At 42.8% G+C, this 18509-nt stretch overlaps 1 protein-coding gene across 5 annotated transcripts in view; it reads right to left on the bottom strand.

The window, feature by feature from the left end:
* Positions 1 to 11908: 11908 nt before the first annotated feature.
* Positions 11909 to 18509, bottom strand: part of MBOAT2 (membrane bound O-acyltransferase domain containing 2) — a 127532-nt gene continuing 120931 nt past the window's right edge. For 4 of the 5 annotated variants that reach the window (XM_045447797.1, XM_045447794.1, XM_045447795.1 and 1 more), the window contains 2 exons: positions 16685 to 16836; positions 11909 to 14698 (listed from right to left, as the gene is read on the bottom strand). In XM_045447797.1, coding sequence (XP_045303753.1) covers positions 14473 to 14698; positions 16685 to 16836 — 378 coding nt within the window. In that variant the 3' untranslated portion in view covers positions 11909 to 14472. The remainder of the gene's footprint in view (positions 14699 to 16684; positions 16837 to 18509) is intronic. The other variant, XM_045447796.1, reaches the window with a different exon arrangement.

Raw genomic sequence — 18509 nt, 5'->3', positions numbered from 1 at the left:
TGAGAGAAAGAAACAAAGAGCACACACACAAGCAGAGGGGCAGAGAGAATCCCAAGCAGGCTCCATGCTGTTAGCACAGAGCCCAACATGGGGCTCGATCCCACGAGCCATGAGATCATGACCTGAGCTGAAATCAAGAGTTGGACACTCAACCAACTGAGCCACCCAGGTGCCCCAACCAAAGTTGTTGCTTTAAACATCCATTACTGAAAAGGAGAGGGGATAACAGGGATGTTGTTGAGATGTCATTTTTTTTTTTTTTGCCTTAATTAATGATGGTGTCACTGTCACTTCTCTTAGTATCTTTGCCAGCTTCCTCCCTGACTAATTAGTATGTTCCCTCTACATTAAAACACACACACACACACACACAGAAGGAAGTCTCCTTCACCCTCAGATGCACCAGAAAGAAAAGGAATACTCTGGAACACAGCATTAAGAACAGATATGAGAGGCAGCGCTGAGGGGGCAAATGTAAAACCCTGTGTACAGATGGAGTGGGGACAGAGGGAGAGACAGACAGAAAGAGGGACAGAACTGGAGGAAAGAAAGTTATAACAGAGTTCATTATCAGTTCATATGAAAAAGACTTTGAGTTTTAGTTGTTTGCAGGGCGACTAAAGTCAAACAAGAAAATTAGCAATTCAGGAAACAATAAATGTTGGTGAGGATGCAGAGAAAGGGGAATCCCTTCGCAGTGCTGGTGGGAATGCAAACTGGAAAACAGTATGGAGGTTCCTCAAAAAATTAAAACCAAGACTACCCTACAACCCAGCAATTGCACTCCTAGGTATTTATACAAAGGATACAAAAATACTGATTCGAAGGGGCACGTGCACCCCAACGTTTACAGCAGCACTTTCAACAATAGCCAAAGTATAGAAAGAGTCCAAATGTCCATCGACCAATGAATGGATAAAGAAGATGTGATATATATACTCAATGGAATATTACTCAGTGACCAAAAAAAAAGAAATCTTGCCATTTGCTACAATGTGGATGCAATTAGAGATATATTATGCTAAGTGAAATCAGTCAGTCCGAGAAAGATAAATATCACATGATTTCCCTCAGGTGTGGAATTTAAGAAACAAAACAGATGAAATAGGGGAAAGGAAGGAAAAATAAGATAAAAAGGGAGAGGGAGGCAAACCATCAGAGTCTCTCAAATACAGAGAACAAACTGAGGGTTTCTGGAGAGGCGTTGGGTAGGAGGATGGGCTAAATGGGCAAGGGGCATTAAGGAGGGCACTTTTGGGATGAGCACTGGGTGTTCTATGTAAGTGATGAATCCCTAAATTCTATTCCTGAAACCATTACTACACTATAGGTTAACTGACTTCGATTTAAATAAAATTTAAAAATTATTAAAAAAATAAATAAATAAAGCCAAACTAGGCTACCAGCAGGGCACATCTTCATGTTACCAATCTAATAAGTTTACTTAAAGGGGCAACAGGAAGAAGAGAAGAGAGAATTCAAGGATGTGCTTAATCTGCAGATCGAATAAGCCGTACGTTCACTGAAACCCACTCCAGCCCATAAAAACAGAAAAGAAGTGGTCAAATTACATTTATCAGTGTCCTCGAAGCAGTAAGAGAGGGAGTCGCCATACTTGTCTTCTATACTGGTGCACAGTCTTTTCCTGAGAGTAATTTTCCTCCAGGGGCACAGGTAGGCCATAAACATATAAAATTAATTAAAACTTTTATTAACTTTTATCAAGAATAACAGAAAAGTAGACAATAGAATGATTCAAAATACCTCCAATATAAGGAAACGGCCCAAATGACTATCATGTGACGTTCTGAATCAGTTTGCTCAAAGAGAAACTGACTAATAATGAAGAACTATGGAATTTTATTCCAATAATCATGTGCTCCTGACATTTTATTCCATTAGGAATTTTCGACCCATAAGCCACAATGTGAGTAGGTATTTTTGGTGGTGCTTTTTGGTGGAAATTCCTGTACAAATGGCTAAACAATCCAAACTTCATGCTGCCACAGTGATTGCCTGGAAGTTTCTCTCATCTAGAAGATAGCGTTTCAGTATATTTATGTTTGCCAAATCATTTCTGTTTTCATCAGTATTGGAAGAGGAAAACTTGCTATCCCCATGCCGCTCTGTACTGCCTCTCTTCCACACCCTCCCTCCTCCCCCGAAACTGCACTGTCCCGGAATTTATGGCACATTGTTAGTAAAATATCCCCTATTTCCTCAATTGCTTGCCTTCGACATTTGCTCTAATGAAAACCCTTCTCTCTCTTGAGATCATACCTGTCCTTGCAGACATCTTAAGTGTTAGCTGGTTTCCCTCTCTCATCACTGACCCTGGAGATGAGGAAGGTGCCCTCCTTCCTCCTCATTGTCACCTGCAAAAAATTGTCTCTGCTTCCTTCCTAAAACCCTAGGGTTTAGAAGCTCATGCCATCCCTCCTTGCTGCTGACACCTACAGACTCCCCTGGGTCACTCCCTACTGAAACAAATTAGAACCTGATTATTGTCACTCTCTCCACCACATGATCCTTGATGATTTCAATATCCTTACAGAAGAACCTGCCCACACTCTGGCTCCCCAGGTCCCTGGCCTGCCTTCCAACAAAGATCTTGTCTGCCGTTCTAAGTCAGGCCGCCAGGGGGCGTGCTTCGGAGCCTGTTACTCCCCCAGGTATACAGGTTCCATCTGTTCTGACACCACCTTGCACTTTTTCCATGACCTTAGCCCACGTTCTTACTTCTGGTCTGTAATCAGTCCTGGAGCATTGCTACAGTTAAAGTACTGTCCTAAAAGCACAGGGATTTTGATGAATTCTATGTTGTATGATCCAGAAAAAAAAATTCTAGTGCATGATAGTGCATTGGTAACTCTATGCTAAATCACTGAGAGACTCTAAATCTCAGTGATTTAGCATAGAGTTACCAATGCACTATTACACACACACACACACACACACACGTGTGTGTGTACGTACATATAAGCTTTTATTTTAGAATAGTTTTTTTTTCAAGTTTTAATTAATTTACTTAAGTAATATCTACCCCCAACATGGGGCTCACACCCACGACCCTGAGATTAAGAGTCCCCACATACCCCACATGCTTCCCCAACTGTTAACATCTTATCTTAGTACATTTGTCATAACTATAAACCAATGCTGACACATTATCATTAACTAAAACCCACACTTGATTCAGATTTCCTTAGCCTTTCTTTTATCCTCATGTCCTTTTCTGTCCCAGAATCCCATGCAGGATATGTGACATTTAGTCATCGTGTCTCCTTAGGCTCTCTTGACTGTGACAATTTCTTAGACCTTTCTTATTTTTGACGACCTTGGCAGTTTTGAAGAATACCGGTCTGGTAGTTCGTAGAACGTCTCTCCACTATGATGTGCCCGCTGTTTTTCTCTTGAATAAATTTTGACCGGAGACAACTTCCTTTTTGACCAGGTGTAGATCTTCCACTTACAATTTTACATGTCTAAGGATGGGAAGAACATTTCAAATACTAGCACGGCAAGCCGGGAATGCTGGCTTCAGGCAGCTCCCCGGCTCACGCCTCAGCCCAGAGAGAAGTGGCTCATGTCTGAACGCTTAGTCCTCATCATTCTGTCTGGCACGTAATACTAGCTTATTGAACATTTCCTGACTAGTGACAACGAGGATGTATCCTGATGATGAAACCAGAGTTAGCTAGGCAGCACAGGTCGGGGCGATGTGGTATGAAGGGGAATCCTGGGTAAAGGGAACAGCACGTACACAGGCTAGGAGGCAGGAGAGAGAGATTGGAGGAAGTATAATTATCCAACAAGGCTGAAGCATAACAAAGGTGAGTGTCTTAGTCGTTGGGGCTTTTAACAAAATACCGTAGACCGGGTGGCTTATAAGCAACAGAAACTTCCTTCTCATAGTTCTGTAGGTTGGAAGTTTAAGATCAGGATGCCAATGGGGCGCCTGGGTGGCGCAGTCGGTTAAGCGTCCGACTTCAGCCAGGTCACGATCTCGCGGTCCGTGAGTTCGAGCCCCGCGTCGGGCTCTGGGCTGATGGCTCAGAGCCTGGAGCCTGTTTCTGATTCTGTGTCTCCCTCTCTCTCTGCCCCTCCCCCGTTCATGCTCTGTCTCTCTCTGTCCCAAAAATAAATAAACGTTGAAAAAAAAAAAATTAAAAAAAAAAAAAAAAAAAAAAGATCAGGATGCCAGTGAGGTCAAGTTCCGGCGAGAGGCCCTCCTGCACGTTGCAGTCTGCTGACTTTTCACTGTGTCCTCCACGATGGAAGGGGCCAGGGAGCTCTCTGGGGTCTCTTTAAGAATGGCACTGATCCCATTTTGAGGACCCCACCCTCATGACCTAAGGCCCCACCGCCTAACACCATCACCTCGGGGTTAGGATTTCAACATAAATCTCATGGGGGACACCTTCAGTCCATGGCAGTACGTGTGTATCGGGAGGGGCGTGAATCAGGAGAGAAAAGCACAGCTCAGGATAAGCAGGGGTTGGATCGTAGAATGTATGCCATACTTAAGAGTTTGAATTTATCATAAAGGTTTCGGGGAACAGTTTCCTTTTCGAGGAACATAAAACATGTGTTGATGTTACAAAGACGGTCCAAGGCTGCGCTTTAGAGGGCGGATTGGAGGAAGGCCTGCCTGGACCGTGCAAGATCAGCAAGGTTACCACCTAGGTGGGAAATGGGGAGGCTGGGGCCGCGGGGAGTCAACTGCGCAGGAGGCAGCACATGCGGAAGTTGCAGACACGTGGCGGTGGGTAAGGAAGGCTACGGGTTGTGCACGCGTTCCTGACTTGGGCAGCCAGGGAAATGTCTGTGATAGTGAATGGGACAGGCATTACGAGAGGAATCACAAGTTTCGGGTGATGAAACTGGATGATGGATTTGGAGGTCCTAAATTTGAGGTGCCTGTGATTTTGAGGTGGGAGTTGCATGCATATTGGCCAGATGCGGGAGAAGGAGAGAGGGAGAGGAAGCTGGGAGACAGACCTGCCCAGGAGGCGGGACAGGCATTGAGGAACTAGAGTAAACAAGGGTGTGAACCGGGGAACAGGGCGTGGTATCTCGGCAGAGAGTGATCAGCCAGAGGCAGAAGCAAGAGGATAGAAGGTAAGAGATCTTGGGGCGCCTGGGTAGCTCAGTGGGGTAAGCGTCTGACTCTTGGTTTCAGCTCAGGTCATGATCTCACAGTGCATGAGTTCAAGCCCTGTGTTGGGCTCTGTGCTGACAGTGTGGAGCCTGCGTGGGATTCTCTCTCCCCCCGCCAGAAAATAAATAAATAAACTTAAAAAAAACAAAACAAAAAAACGCAAGAGATCTCAAGAAGAGACTGGTCAACAGAGCCCAATGCTGCAAAGATCATGTGATACAAAAATGGAAAACCAACTACCACAGTCAGCAACAGAGATCAAAAATAACCCTCACATGGTGTTCAGCAGAGGGTTGGGAACGAGTGAGGAAACACAGGTCCTATGTTGACTGCTCTTTTAAGCTTTATTGTAAAGGCTGTGGATTATAGGATGGTTTTCCAGTACTTGTGTGTTTTTTTTGTTTTTGGCGGGGATGGGAGCAGCAGCTCAATCCTGAGGCAATGTGTTTATAACATTCTTCCTGAGAGCAGGTGACTCATGCATTTAAAAGGTGTGGGGTGACAAACAGGAACTCAGCTTTCCTGAGGGGCTGGTGGTCCAGTTGGCCAGCTGGAGGGGCCTCATGGTCTCAGGAGCCCTCGGTCTCCAGGCGGGGGGGCGGTGGCCTTCCCCACTGACGGTAGCTCAGATCTTAGGCTCGTCTCCTCACAGTACTCTCTTACCCACCCCACAAAAAAGGACGGCAACCAGTGAATGGCATCCCTCTCCTGGGCACAGCGCACCCCACTCAGCCCTGGCCGGCAGATCTGGGCCTGCCCTCGGCTGGTAGCGAGTCTCAGCCTATGCTAATGGGTGCCACCAGAATTGCTCTGCAGGACGTGAGCACAAAAAAAGAACACAAGCACAAAACAAAGCACATTTGAAAAAGAAATGTAGTAAGAAAATGGAAAAGAGCTTACCGGTAAAGAGAAATGCAGTATTTTAATGACATTAACAATCTGAGCCGACATCTGCCTATAGCAACAAGCTTGAATGAGCCAACGCCACCGTCTTGCTATAGACACCTAGAAAAGCATACAAAATAGAACGTAAAATTTTAAAAAATATTTTCATGTTTATTTATTATTTTTGAGAGAGACAGAGACAACATGGGAGGGAGATGGGAAGAGAGAGAGGGAGAGCAAGGAGCCCAACGCAGGGCTTGAACCCACGAGACCGTGAGATCACGACCTGAGCCGAAACCAAAGAGGAGGACACCTACCCGACTGAGTCACCCAGGCGTCCTGAACATAAAACTGTTTTTAAAGCCATGTAGCTAGGTTTACAAGAAAGAAAGGCAACCAAAAAGCTGACAAAAAGAGGCTCATACTGACGTAGCTGTTACTTCTAAAGGAGGGAGAAGAGAAAGGTATGTTGGCCTTATGTGCAATGTGCTTTTTATTTAAAAAAAAGAAAAAAAAAAAAAAAGGTTGGGACGCCTGGGTAGCTCAGTTAAGTGTCTGAGTTTTTAAAAGTTTTTCGTTTGTCCATTTTTGAGAGACAGGGACAGAGCACAAGTGGGGGAGGGGCAGAGAAAGAGGGAGACACAGAATCCAAAGCAGGCTCCAAGTTCTAAGTTCTCAGCACAGAGCCGGAGGTGGGGCTCGAACTCAGCAACTGCAAGATCATGGCCTGGGCCAAAGTCAGACGCTTAACCGACTGGGCCACCCAGGTGCCCCAGCATCTGACTCTTACTTTCAGGTCAGATCACGATCTCACGGTTCATTAGCTGGAGCCCCACGTCGGGCTCTGCAGCCGGCAGCATGGAGTCTGCTTGGGATTCTCTCTCTCTCTCTCTCTCTCTCTCTCTCTCTGCCCCCAGCCCCACTTGCACTGTCTCTCAAAGTAAATACACTTAAAAAATTTTTTTTTAAAAAGACAAATTTTGAACCTAATGTGGCAAAGCAAAAACATTTGTTCAACGTCAGCAGTGGGCACATGAGTGTCTATTAATTGTGTTCTGTAGTGAACTATATGCTTGAAATATTTCATAAAGTCTTATTTTTTTATTTTTCAAAAATGGTCTAAACTCCACGTCTTCCTATTATTCCTTTCCTAATTGGGGGAAGACAAGTTAGTGTTGGATAGTTGGCACACAGTGGATTTAACCTTGTTCGTTTTCGTCTATGGGTGTGTAATGCTAGAAAATTCTCCACAGACGCTTTTTTCCTTCCTCTAGTTATTGCCCCTCCCACATCTTTCTCTGCCAGTAAAACACTTCCTCACAAACCCTGTGCACAGCTGTCCCAGACTCTTCCCCAGCTCCCCCCTCCTCCTGGTCCCAGAGGCCCCTTTGTGCATGCCTACAATAAAGCTCTTCCTGTACTATATGGTAATCACTTGCTAGCTTCTTGAAGCCAAGGGCCATGGTTTAGTTTTCAGTTGCCCCGCAAGTGGTAGGAACTCATGAATCATGGAATGGATAGTTCAAAGAACGAATACAAAATACATTATTACAATATTCATCCATATAAAACAGGGGCCCTTCCACGGGCCTTCCTTCCCACGAAGCACGTTACCCAAGCTGTTGTGTTTGGGAGGGATGTGCTGGGCTGGCAGGCAACTCCAGGAGCGGTGCCCCTACCACTCGTGGTCGTGGCCCAATGTCAGCACAGCCCTGAATCTCAAAAGGGAGTCATTAAACCTGCCATCACAGTCTAAGGCCTTCCCAGTGAGCAAGTACCAGGACGGGCTTACTTGGGGGTGTCCAGCCTGGCATCTTCGTACGAGGGTTAGCGGAAGACGTTTTTCCCATGGTGGTTCACGACAGAGTCTAGAGGGGCCTCTGGACGCACAGTTCCCTGGAGTTTGAAATCAAGGCACAGAAACCCAGTGGGAGCCCTGGTGCTCTCACTTGAGAGGTTTGTGTTTTGAGGTCTCACTTGAGAGGTACACTCACTTGAGGGGTTTGTGTTTTGAAGTAAGCTCCATGCCCGACGTGGGGCTTGAACTCACAAGCCCGAGATCAAGAGTCGCATGCTCTACTGAGACAGCCAGGCGCCCCTAACTTAAGGTTGTTTTAATTGCCTTCCAAAGCGTTTATGTGACTACAATTTAAGTGTTTTTCTTTTCAAATTTTTATTTAAATTCCAGTTAGTTAATATACAAGTGCACTGTTTCAGGAGAATTCAGTGATTGATCACTTACATATAACACCACGTGCTCATCCCAAGGGCCCTCCTTAATGCCCATCACCCATTTAGCCCCTGCCCCCCACCTCCCTCCAGCAACCCTGTTTGTTCTCCATCCTGAAGTCTCTCATGGTTTGTTTCCCTCTATTTTCCCCCCTCCCATATGTTCATCTATTTTGTTTCTTAAGTTCCACACGAGTGACATCACATGGCATTTGTCTCTGACTTCTTTCGCTCTGCATAATACACTCACTCTAGCTCCATCCACGTCCCTGCAATGTTTTAAGTCATCTGTAAGCGATTAAAGAGTTAATGATTCCTTAGAATATAATCATCATGTTGAAGAATCCCCTAGTAAACGAAAGACCATGATCTCTCCTGAGGTGAAAGGCCTGGAGTTCACTTCTATAGATGGAATTTAAAGCCTCAGAAATTAGCAAACACACACACATATTTTTAAACTACCGTTTAATCCGTTTTAAAGACACAGAAATTAGAAAAAAAAACATTTATACGCAAGTTAAAAACATCTGTAAAACCCAGCAATAAGCCAGCAGCGCCAGGGACACGGACTGGAAAGGAGGGGTTATGAAATCATCACGTCACAGTGTAACCGACACAGCGGGAGTTCAAACTGAGAACCATACAACAAGAAATAGTTTACGGATCTGTTGAAAAATAACCCTTCTTTAAAAAAATATTTTGGAGTAACAAAAACAAAAAAGCACAGAACGCCACATTCTAGTCTTACCCGGGCAAGGCGGACGACAAAAACCGGCTGTTACAGCTGGGGCCCCCTCCCCATGTTCGGGCGACGATGTCGGACCGCTCCTGGGCACAGGTCAAGATTCGACTCTTCAAGGCAGGCAGGAATGAGCTCATACGGTCTCCCTCTGCACGTAGAAGGGTTTCTCTCGTTCCACCTGAATTATCTCTAGTGTCATTCCTACTGCTTCATGCGGTGCCTTTCTGGTTCCGAGAGGCGGTCGTGCATAGGTGACAGACGAAGCTTGGCTTGGAACATGTCTGTGTGGGGTGTTTGACTCCTTTCTCCTTGTGACACAAAGTCAGGAGCGAAGGTACTTTGTTGACCAATCTGCACATACAGAACCAAAAATACTTAAAACTGGGAAGGAGGCAGATGTTGAAGTCTGTCAAACTCTTCACGGGTGTCCTTTAGCGGTGAAGGACAAAAAAGCGGTATTACCAAGTTAATTTCTCAGAGAAGTTACCCCAAAATAGAGACTGGCCAGGGCACAGTCATTTACGACTCCAGGAAAAGGTAGCTAGTTACTCTTTCCACTTGAAGCATGTTATTAAGAAAATGGCTAGTCATTGTGTTGGGTGTTGCTCTGTATCTTTTGGTTTTTCATTTTATTTCCATTTCTTTCTGCGGCAGCAAAATCTGACGAAACGTGAGCGGAGAGATGGCCGTGCATCACTGACTTCAGCTTTAGACAGTGATTCCGCATGGATCTTTCTTTATGTTGTTATTTCTAGGACATAGAGTCTGGGGGTCATTTTGGCTCGGTTTTGCTTTATAAAAGGCTTTCTAAAAGAAGACAGGTATCATTAATTCTAAAGGCGAGACAAATCAGTCGGCATAAAAATGTGTCTTCAGGCGCCATTTCAGAAAGTCTTCCCAATCAATAAACTATAGAGCTTGTCAGTTGTTTACTGGGATTTCCATGTTAAAAATCTATTAAAATAAATATTATTTTAAAACATATAAAAACATTAATAAGCAGCCCACTGATTAAAATGTAACTGGCTGCATCCTCTATACAATGAGAGCCTCAAAAAGCAGCCTAGTCATTGATTATAAGAGCATTCCTATAAAACACCAACATGGAAAATTTCATTGTAAATTCTCTTCGGTAACGAGAGTCACTATACATAGATTTGACTACACGGTGCTGCAGAAACACACTGTGGAGACCCTCTACTCTGTGATCTTTCCAATCCCAATTTCAGGTACAGTTTAGCCAATCTTTTCCTTCAGCATTAGGAGCGTGCACGGATACGAACCCACTCTCACGAGGACGGCTGCAGAAGGAACTTTCTGCCTCTAAGGTACTCGTATAAATGATCAGCCATTCCTTAAATGTACACTTGGTTCAGAGGAAGAGTTTAATAAGGTACTTGAGGGCAGTTAAGATTACATTTCACAGTGTTACATAGAATTCCGCACCTATGTGAAATCTGATGTACTCAATTTCAGCCAGGATAGACCACCAGTGGGTGAACGAAACTCCATCAAATACCGGTTTAGATGTAAAACTCCGGACAAGTCCTCCATTGACACAACAGCAGGCACCATTCTGAAACAACTATTCTCTCAAGTAATTTTTTCTTTCAGTTTTAACGGAGAACCCTTAACATCAATTAACTAATGATTTTGAAGTTTATAATAAGGAAACAAAAAAGTGTAAGTGCCCAAGTGGTTTGTGAATATACAAACTAAAATTTACAAGGCATGAATTTTAAATAGGAAAGACTTTTTTTTTGTCCTAAACATAATCTAGTCCTTGAATAGAAGTATAAATTTTGTCATTACTTTCACGGCCGAGTTTTAACATGTCTTCTGTAGTTTAAAGTGGTAAACCCTGTCCAGTAAACTTGGTGGGTTGCACTGACATATTCTAGGACAGATCACCTTCAATTTCACACGGCACAAATGAACAAACAAGCAGAGAAAGCAAAAGGAAGATCTGTTTCCTTCACTATAGACTATTTCATGATCAAGGATTCATGTGAAGGGCTATATTCAGTAGAAAGGTTATGCTGCCACGCCTTCTGATTTAAGGGATTGAAAGATTTTCCTCGGTTGCCAAGAAAACCTTTTGAAAAGTCTGGGCTTGGAGCTGCTCAAGTAATAAAAGTAAATGACCATGACAATAGTTCTGATTGTGAATCTGCCTTTGAGCGTGACTCCTACACATCTTGCTAATGGCTTCCATTCATTACAAATCGACTGGTCATAAACTTTTAGAACTGATCCTTTAATTTCTTATTAAGAAACTCTGATCCAGAGGACAGGCAACTTGCCCAGATCCTAAGGTTCCTTAATAACAGAGCCAGATGAACATCCAGATCTCCCAGGACAATCAGTGTTTCCGTGTGCGTTACCTTCACTCTTTAAAAAAGAACCACTCTTTGTACTGCAAAGTTTCCTGAAAACTGTTACCTATGGAAATCCTGCATATGCCTGTCACACACGGCAGGGGTCAATAACAAAAATACTTCTTAACCAAAAGTATGGTGGTGGCGAAAGTGGTGGCTGGACATTGTTGAAGCCAAAGAAACCTTCTCTACTATGCTGGATGTTTTAGAAGCTGCATACATTTCTCCAATTACCCTGAGTTCCAATAAAAATGCTCATTTTTAAAACTGAGATTAAGCTACTTGTAAAATGGTGATCACTGAGATACATCAAATTAACTGTTACCGTTTCAAGAAAATGAAATTGAGGGAAGAATAATGTTTTTGTTCCCTTTTTTTTTTTTCCCTGAGTAGTATAATAATGACGTTCACCGATCATCTCTGGAGTAGTTTCATGACAACTGAAGAGTGGAGAAATAATATAAATATGGACTGAATCTTACTGTGTTGATTAAAAAAGAAGCAAGCACATAGTACAATGAATCCCTTTATACTTAACAGTAGTAGAGATATACCAGTTTCCACTTCAAGTAGAAGTATTAATCCTTACAACACTCCAAGTAGATACAGTCATTTCACACAGCACAAAGTGTTTCTTCTTGAGAAGAAAAGTCGAGAATTAGATTTCTTTAGTTTTTCTAGATTACATACTTATGAGAATTTCTACAAAATTAGAGAAAAGCTATCCTAAAACCATTTCATACAAAAACCAAAAAACTAGTTGATCCAAAGGGATGAAAATCAGTCAATCTGTATAGATAATGTATCATCTTCAAAGTAATTGGAAAATTATTCAATCATCTTGCTTCCTGGATGGCAACACCATGAGGACATTCATTGAACAAGAAACAGGTAACAGTGATTTTAGGTTTACAGGCAGAGAAATGACATAGGTGATAAAAATAAACAGTTATTATTTATTCATGGCTAGAGGTGGGCTGAAAAAAAGTTTTATTAAGCTTTCTTATTTTCATTTATGACATGCCTAGACTTGTCCTTTAAACCCTGAATTTGTTTACTTTTGAAAAATAGTGATCAGATTCTCTGCAGCAGTAATTAAACTAAGGAGACCTTTCGGGGGCAGATATTTTCCATGATTATTCTTTTCCATCGTCTCACGTTACACAGCTAGCTTAATTTCAATGCATGGGAAAACAGAGAAAATTTATTTAGCTATCTGTCCTTGCCTGGGAAGTAAGTAGCAGGGTATGGCTGACCTCAGCAGGTGGAAAAATTTTACCTTTAGAAAAATAACCACATTTGCTATAAACAAAGACCAGGATATTTCTAAAGTTCTAAAAAGATACGCTGATGTTTTTGCTGACGGAGACCTCACCAGTTCCAAGGACGCTTGCTGTTTCTCTTTAAGTGAAATGCTGCGCAGCTCAAGCCAGATAGGGGTTCTGCTTTAACTTCACTTACAAACTTACTAACGACAAAAATAAAAGACACACCACACCTAACCAATTTGCATTGCATTAAAAATGTAAGGCAGAAAGGAAATGAACTGGTCAAATAAAGGTGAAGTCAAATCAAAGACTGGTCACATAAAGGTGAAGTCAGAAGGCCGTGTCCCCCGCTCTTCTCTCAAACCCCATGATCCCGTGATTCACTATCTGCGGCTGAAGCCCTACACTCCAGGATGGCCTCGCAGTCCCCTCCTCTGCTTTCAGCTTACCACGCCCGTCACCAGACTGTGGCATTAAAGGAGACATCTAGTAATTCAAGGTGAGACCAATTATGGGGAAAATGGCCTGTAAGATAAAAGCATACTCTTCTACTTACAGAACCTAAAACTCATTAAAAAGAGTGAAGAGCAACATTTTAATGTAAGAATTGAAGAGTCTGGAAACTGATTTCTTTTATTTTCTAAAAATGTGGGCCAGACCCCACGACTTTAAGCTTTCATCTCCCTAAAACTTTCCCAAATAGGAAGTAAGCTGCTAAGGATCAGAAAGTGACTAGACAGTCACCTTACTCAGTGATTTCTCTTCCATAACCCTCACACAATCCGCCACTATTGTTTTCATGATCCCTCTAACAATTCTATATAATTTATGCTTGATAAATTTCATTTCAAAGTCCACCACATTAAAAAGTTATTACATCTTGATGTCTTACATAATCACGAAGAACTCAGATCAGTAAAGGTGAAAAGCACGTCTGCGGAGCACGTGGTACCTACACTGTGCACCTGTGCCCCATCCCAGCAGGCTCTACGCCAGTCCTCGTGGGGCCTCCTTCATTCATGCCTTCCTTCCTTCCCTTGTCATCTTCTCTTGCTTTTTTTTTTTAAGAAAATAAACTTAAAATATCCCATTACCCACCTTTAACTGTGTTGAAGAAATTCTTCCTTGACGGGCTCTGACTGACACAAAGTAATTAAATTCTCCAGGAAAATAAGCTACGTATAATTTGGCATCCGGTCCTGTTTGCGGTTTCGCTACGTACTGTAGTCATCTGAGATACTTTAAGAAAACCCTTCCAATACTGAGATGTTTATTGCATTTTTAAAGTATCCACATCTTAAATATCCTGTTTCAAAATTCCTCCAGAATTCCTTTACAGCATATAACATCAAATATTGAAATAGTGTTCTCACAATATTACACTTGAAAATACCATTTAGGAACGATATTTCAGGAAATAGAGGGTTTAAGGCAAGACATTCATTTGGAAAAGTTAATTTCTCTCAATCATCCAGATTGACACAATTACCTGTCCACCTCTTCGGTGCCTTGGGATACGCAACATACATTCAGCAACAGGGCACACATATGACCGTGTGGACATATGCTGAGGTCCTGAGTGCCCATTGAAATAATGGAAATATTTTTATATAAGGCGTGGCCCACAGGGACATGGCCTGGGAGGGGTTATTCACTCCGTTTCCAATCTGCTATACAGGAAATTCCCTACCTAGCTCTGTCAGATGTCCCCCCACTTAATCTCTTTCCAAACAAACACAAATCCCTTGAAAGGTGCTAAGAGTGGTTTCTGTTAACATAGAAAAAATAGCCGTCAGCATATTTTCCCCTTCACTGTTTTAATGATGAATGTCTAGAGGCTATTTCTTGATTCTGATTGCAAACATTGTTTGTTGTGGAAAAACTATTCTGTCCCAAGAAATTTTCTCTTTCATCAAACTTTTTGGATCGTGCCAGCTGAACATTTTCCTGTGTATTCTTTCCTCTTTGAGTTTTTTTCACCGGCAACAACAATAATACTAAGATACCAGCAATGTGCAGGCCGTAATACCAGGAGCTAGAAGAAATAAAACAGAATTTACTTTATTAGATTTTTGATCACGGATGCTTAGCAACTGCACACTCGTCAAAATGTCCCAGGCCCCACTCAGGATGTGTGCATTCACCACATCTCTTGCATTCCTGTCCCACCCCTGCCCCATGAGATGCAGCTCTGAGGCGTATGCTAGTGGGTTTTTAGAAAGCAGCATATAAGCCCAGACCGCTTCGGAGCATGACACTAGGTATCACATTACATTCCTCTGTAAGGGTCATAAGTCCATGGCTACACAGAGCAAAAACAAAAAGGTACTTATTAGCAGCTGCAGCGACCTAAGAATAATCTCGCAAATCCACAGAATCGAACACTGAGTGAACAAAGAGAAGGCAGAGATAATAAAGACCTTAAATGCTCTGGCCTCCTCCGCTGTTTATGGCCCCTGATTAAGTTACAAATATTCCAGTGATGTGAGTAATAGATAATACTGCCTCTTGATGGTCCCTGTCATATAATAAAGGAAAGTCACATTATTAAGAATATTATTAGAGGTATTATTCCTGAAATTAAGTATAAATCAAGTGCGACCGAGGCCACTTTTTTAGCTGTAAGTTCAAGTGATCATGAACAAAGTACCTGGGATAGAAAACCTAACCAACAGCTCTATCACATTCAAAAACAAGTAATCATTCTGTGAAAAGGGGACATTTTAGTGGAGTTCCTTAATGTCTGTCCGTATGTGTCGCTATATTCCATTCAACAATTTTTGACCACGTGTTCTGTGTTGCCGTTTCTAAACACTGGGGTAATGAGGACTTTATGAAAGATAAAGTGTCTGATCTCAAAGATCTGGCTAACACAGCGAGAGCGGAATTTGGTGGGTGAGGGAGACAATAAAGAGATAAAACATGGAATTTAAGACAAGAGTTTCCATAATACAGAGAAGACAAAGTACCCGTGAAACATAAAAGAGTAAGAAGGGAACAAATTCATGAAATACAAGTAATTTATTTCCTTTTGACTAAAGCAATGAAAAGGATTAACAATCCCTTGTTAAGAACAAACTACATTTTAAAACTGCTCTGTCCTATTTTTGATTGTTCATCTTATTTCAAGTTCGCCTATCCTCTCCTTTTTGGAGTTAACAGTCTGACAACCCGAACTCTTGGTGCACAGACTCAACCAATACTTACTCGTGATTATCTGGAAGATATTATTTTGCTTCCACTCCCAGAATATCCCGAAAGACACAAAAGCCTTTGCTTCAGCTTATAAACTCCTAGCCCTTGACCCCAGGGCAGGGGTGAGCAAACTCCAGCCCACAGGCCACATCTAGCTGGATGCTGCTTCTTTTATTTGGTTAAGTGAGGTACAACTGACCTAATACGTTACAGTAGCCTCAGGTGTACAACATAATGATTCGATACATGTACACATCGTGAAAGGATTCCCACGGTGAGTCCAGTTACCATCCAGGTGTAAAAAGAACAGCTACATTTTCTAGTTAAACCTGTGCGAGACCTGAGGCAGCGGCTGCCCAGCTGGCACATCTCTTAAGTCATATTCGTCTGAGGGTTAAGTGGTGTGAATCATTCCATAAAAATCTTGGGACTGCTTGGTTTAAGATGAAAAAGTTAACTACAGAAAGTAAGGCTAGGGCATGATTTTTTTTTTACGCTACCCAATAGCAAAGAGCTTGCTCTTAAAAATAAAGTTATTCCCGGGCGCCTGGGTGGCCCAGTCGGTTAAGCCCAGTCTGACTTTGGCTCAGGTCATGATCTCGCGGTTTGTGAGTTCCAGCCCCGTGTCGGGCTCTGTGCTGACAGCTCGGAGCCTGGAGCCTGCTTCGGATTCTGTGTCTCCTCCTCTCTGTGCCCCTCCCCTGCTCATGCTCTGTCTCTGTCTCTCAATAATAAATAAGCATTAAAATAATAATGATGATGATAATAATAATAATAATAATAATAAAGTTATTCCCACTGGTATATTTTTAAGAATGACACTTACCTGTAAAACATGAACGACGGTTTTACAGATAGAAGTACAAATGGCACAACTGTGTAACTTATTGCTATTTGAGTCACTATCCACGTTGTAACATCATACAATAATTTAAGCTGGGGAGGTTTGATGAAATAATGTCTAAAGTTATTTCTCATCTGAAATAAAGAAACAAAAATATGTGCTTTATCTTCAATGTTGCTACAGAATCACACTGACTACATCCACTGCTTCAAGAACGTGCAGTGGCTGACATTCTCACGCATTGCTGGTGCAAGTCTAAGGTGGTGCTGCCATTACGGGAAAAGTTGGTTTGGCAAAAACGAATACATGTATCTGTGAAAAATATGGAGAGAGCAAAATGTGGGAGTGTGGGTAAAAGGCATGTAGGAGTTCTTTGCCACTCTTCTGGAGATTTGAAGTTGTATTAAAATTAAAAGTCTCCCGGGGCGCCTGGGTGGCTCCGTCGGTTAAGCGGCCCACGTCGGCTCAGGTCATGATCTCGCAGTCCGTGAGTTCGAGCCCCGCATCGGGCTCCATGCTGACAGCTCAGAGACTGGGGTCTGCTTCAGATTCTGTGTCTCCCTCGCTCTCTGCCCCTCCCCCACTCACGTTCTCTGTCTCTCAAAAGATGAAATGAATAAACGTTAAAAAAATTTTTTTTTTAATTTCCCCCAAAGTTAAAAATAACACTGCCTAGAGCTCTTTAAATCATATTTGGTATAGTATATAAATAAAGTTCTGTCTGTTTTCAATGTTGTCTACTATGACTTAATGAGACATCCTTCCTCTTCCTGAAGCCCTGGGTTTGTGAAATACAAGTGAAGATCATACACTGAGCTCAGGCCAAACACACTTAGAATAAATGGCAACGACACACATTCTCAAAATAGGTGTGTCCTAATAACCACTATTCAAACATTTTTTTTAGCTTCCAAAAAAGTCAAAACATTTCAGTTTTGAAATGTGCAAACTTAACCAAACATTATTTCCTCTTTTCTATGATCATCTTCCCTGCTTTTCTTGTCTAATATGTTCAGAGGTGAAACACGGCCCCGTGAGGTTACCACCGAGTTTCTCAGAAGTGACCTGGTGTGTGGTTAATGGCTCTCGCTACAGCGAGACCATCATTCGTAGTGGCCAGAACGAGTCCTGACACCTACCATGTTGCCTGGTTCCCCGTGCAGCACCTACCCACCCTCCCCGCCCCCGTCCACCAGGGGCAAATCCACTCTCCTGAAGCACGGCTTTCCACTGGTCATCTCCCTCCTTGAAGACCTTCCCGGACTCCCCGGGCTGCAGGCGGAATGAGGGCTGGGCCCTCTCCTCGTCTGTCAAGTCCTTCTACTGTGCCCTCCTCCCTCCGCCCCCTGCACTCCTTTCCCCTTCCAGAATTATCCGCTATTTAGGGATTCACAAAGTCTCTGCTTCAACCAGATTTACTTTTCATTTCCAAACACACTGGCGCTTCCAAACTTGGTTTTGAGAATGTCATCTCCTGGCCTACCATGTCATGTTCTACCCCCACCAAACTTGGCTCGCTTTTAAAACGACCTTCATCTTTCAAAGCCCTAATCCAACCACACTTCCCTAATGAGGCCATCTCTGGTCAACCCAGCCAAAAGGGATTCCTTTCACCTCTAAACAACTATGTTACTTACTATCTATAAAGCCCACGGGATCTATCATATATGCCTCGTGCTGTACATATGCACATATGTACCCTCACCTGAAAATCGACTAAATCTCTGCTGGTTTGTTAAATGAGGCCTCCTCACCTGTACTTGCTGGAAGAAGCCTGTTCGAGTGCTGTTTTGGTCACGTCACTTTC

This window comes from Leopardus geoffroyi, chromosome A3 (genome assembly GCF_018350155.1).
Source record: "Leopardus geoffroyi isolate Oge1 chromosome A3, O.geoffroyi_Oge1_pat1.0, whole genome shotgun sequence".
Taxonomy (NCBI): Eukaryota; Metazoa; Chordata; class Mammalia; order Carnivora; family Felidae; genus Leopardus; species Leopardus geoffroyi.
Note: the sequence above shows the minus strand (reverse complement) of the source record. Positions and strands in the feature narration are given on the sequence as shown.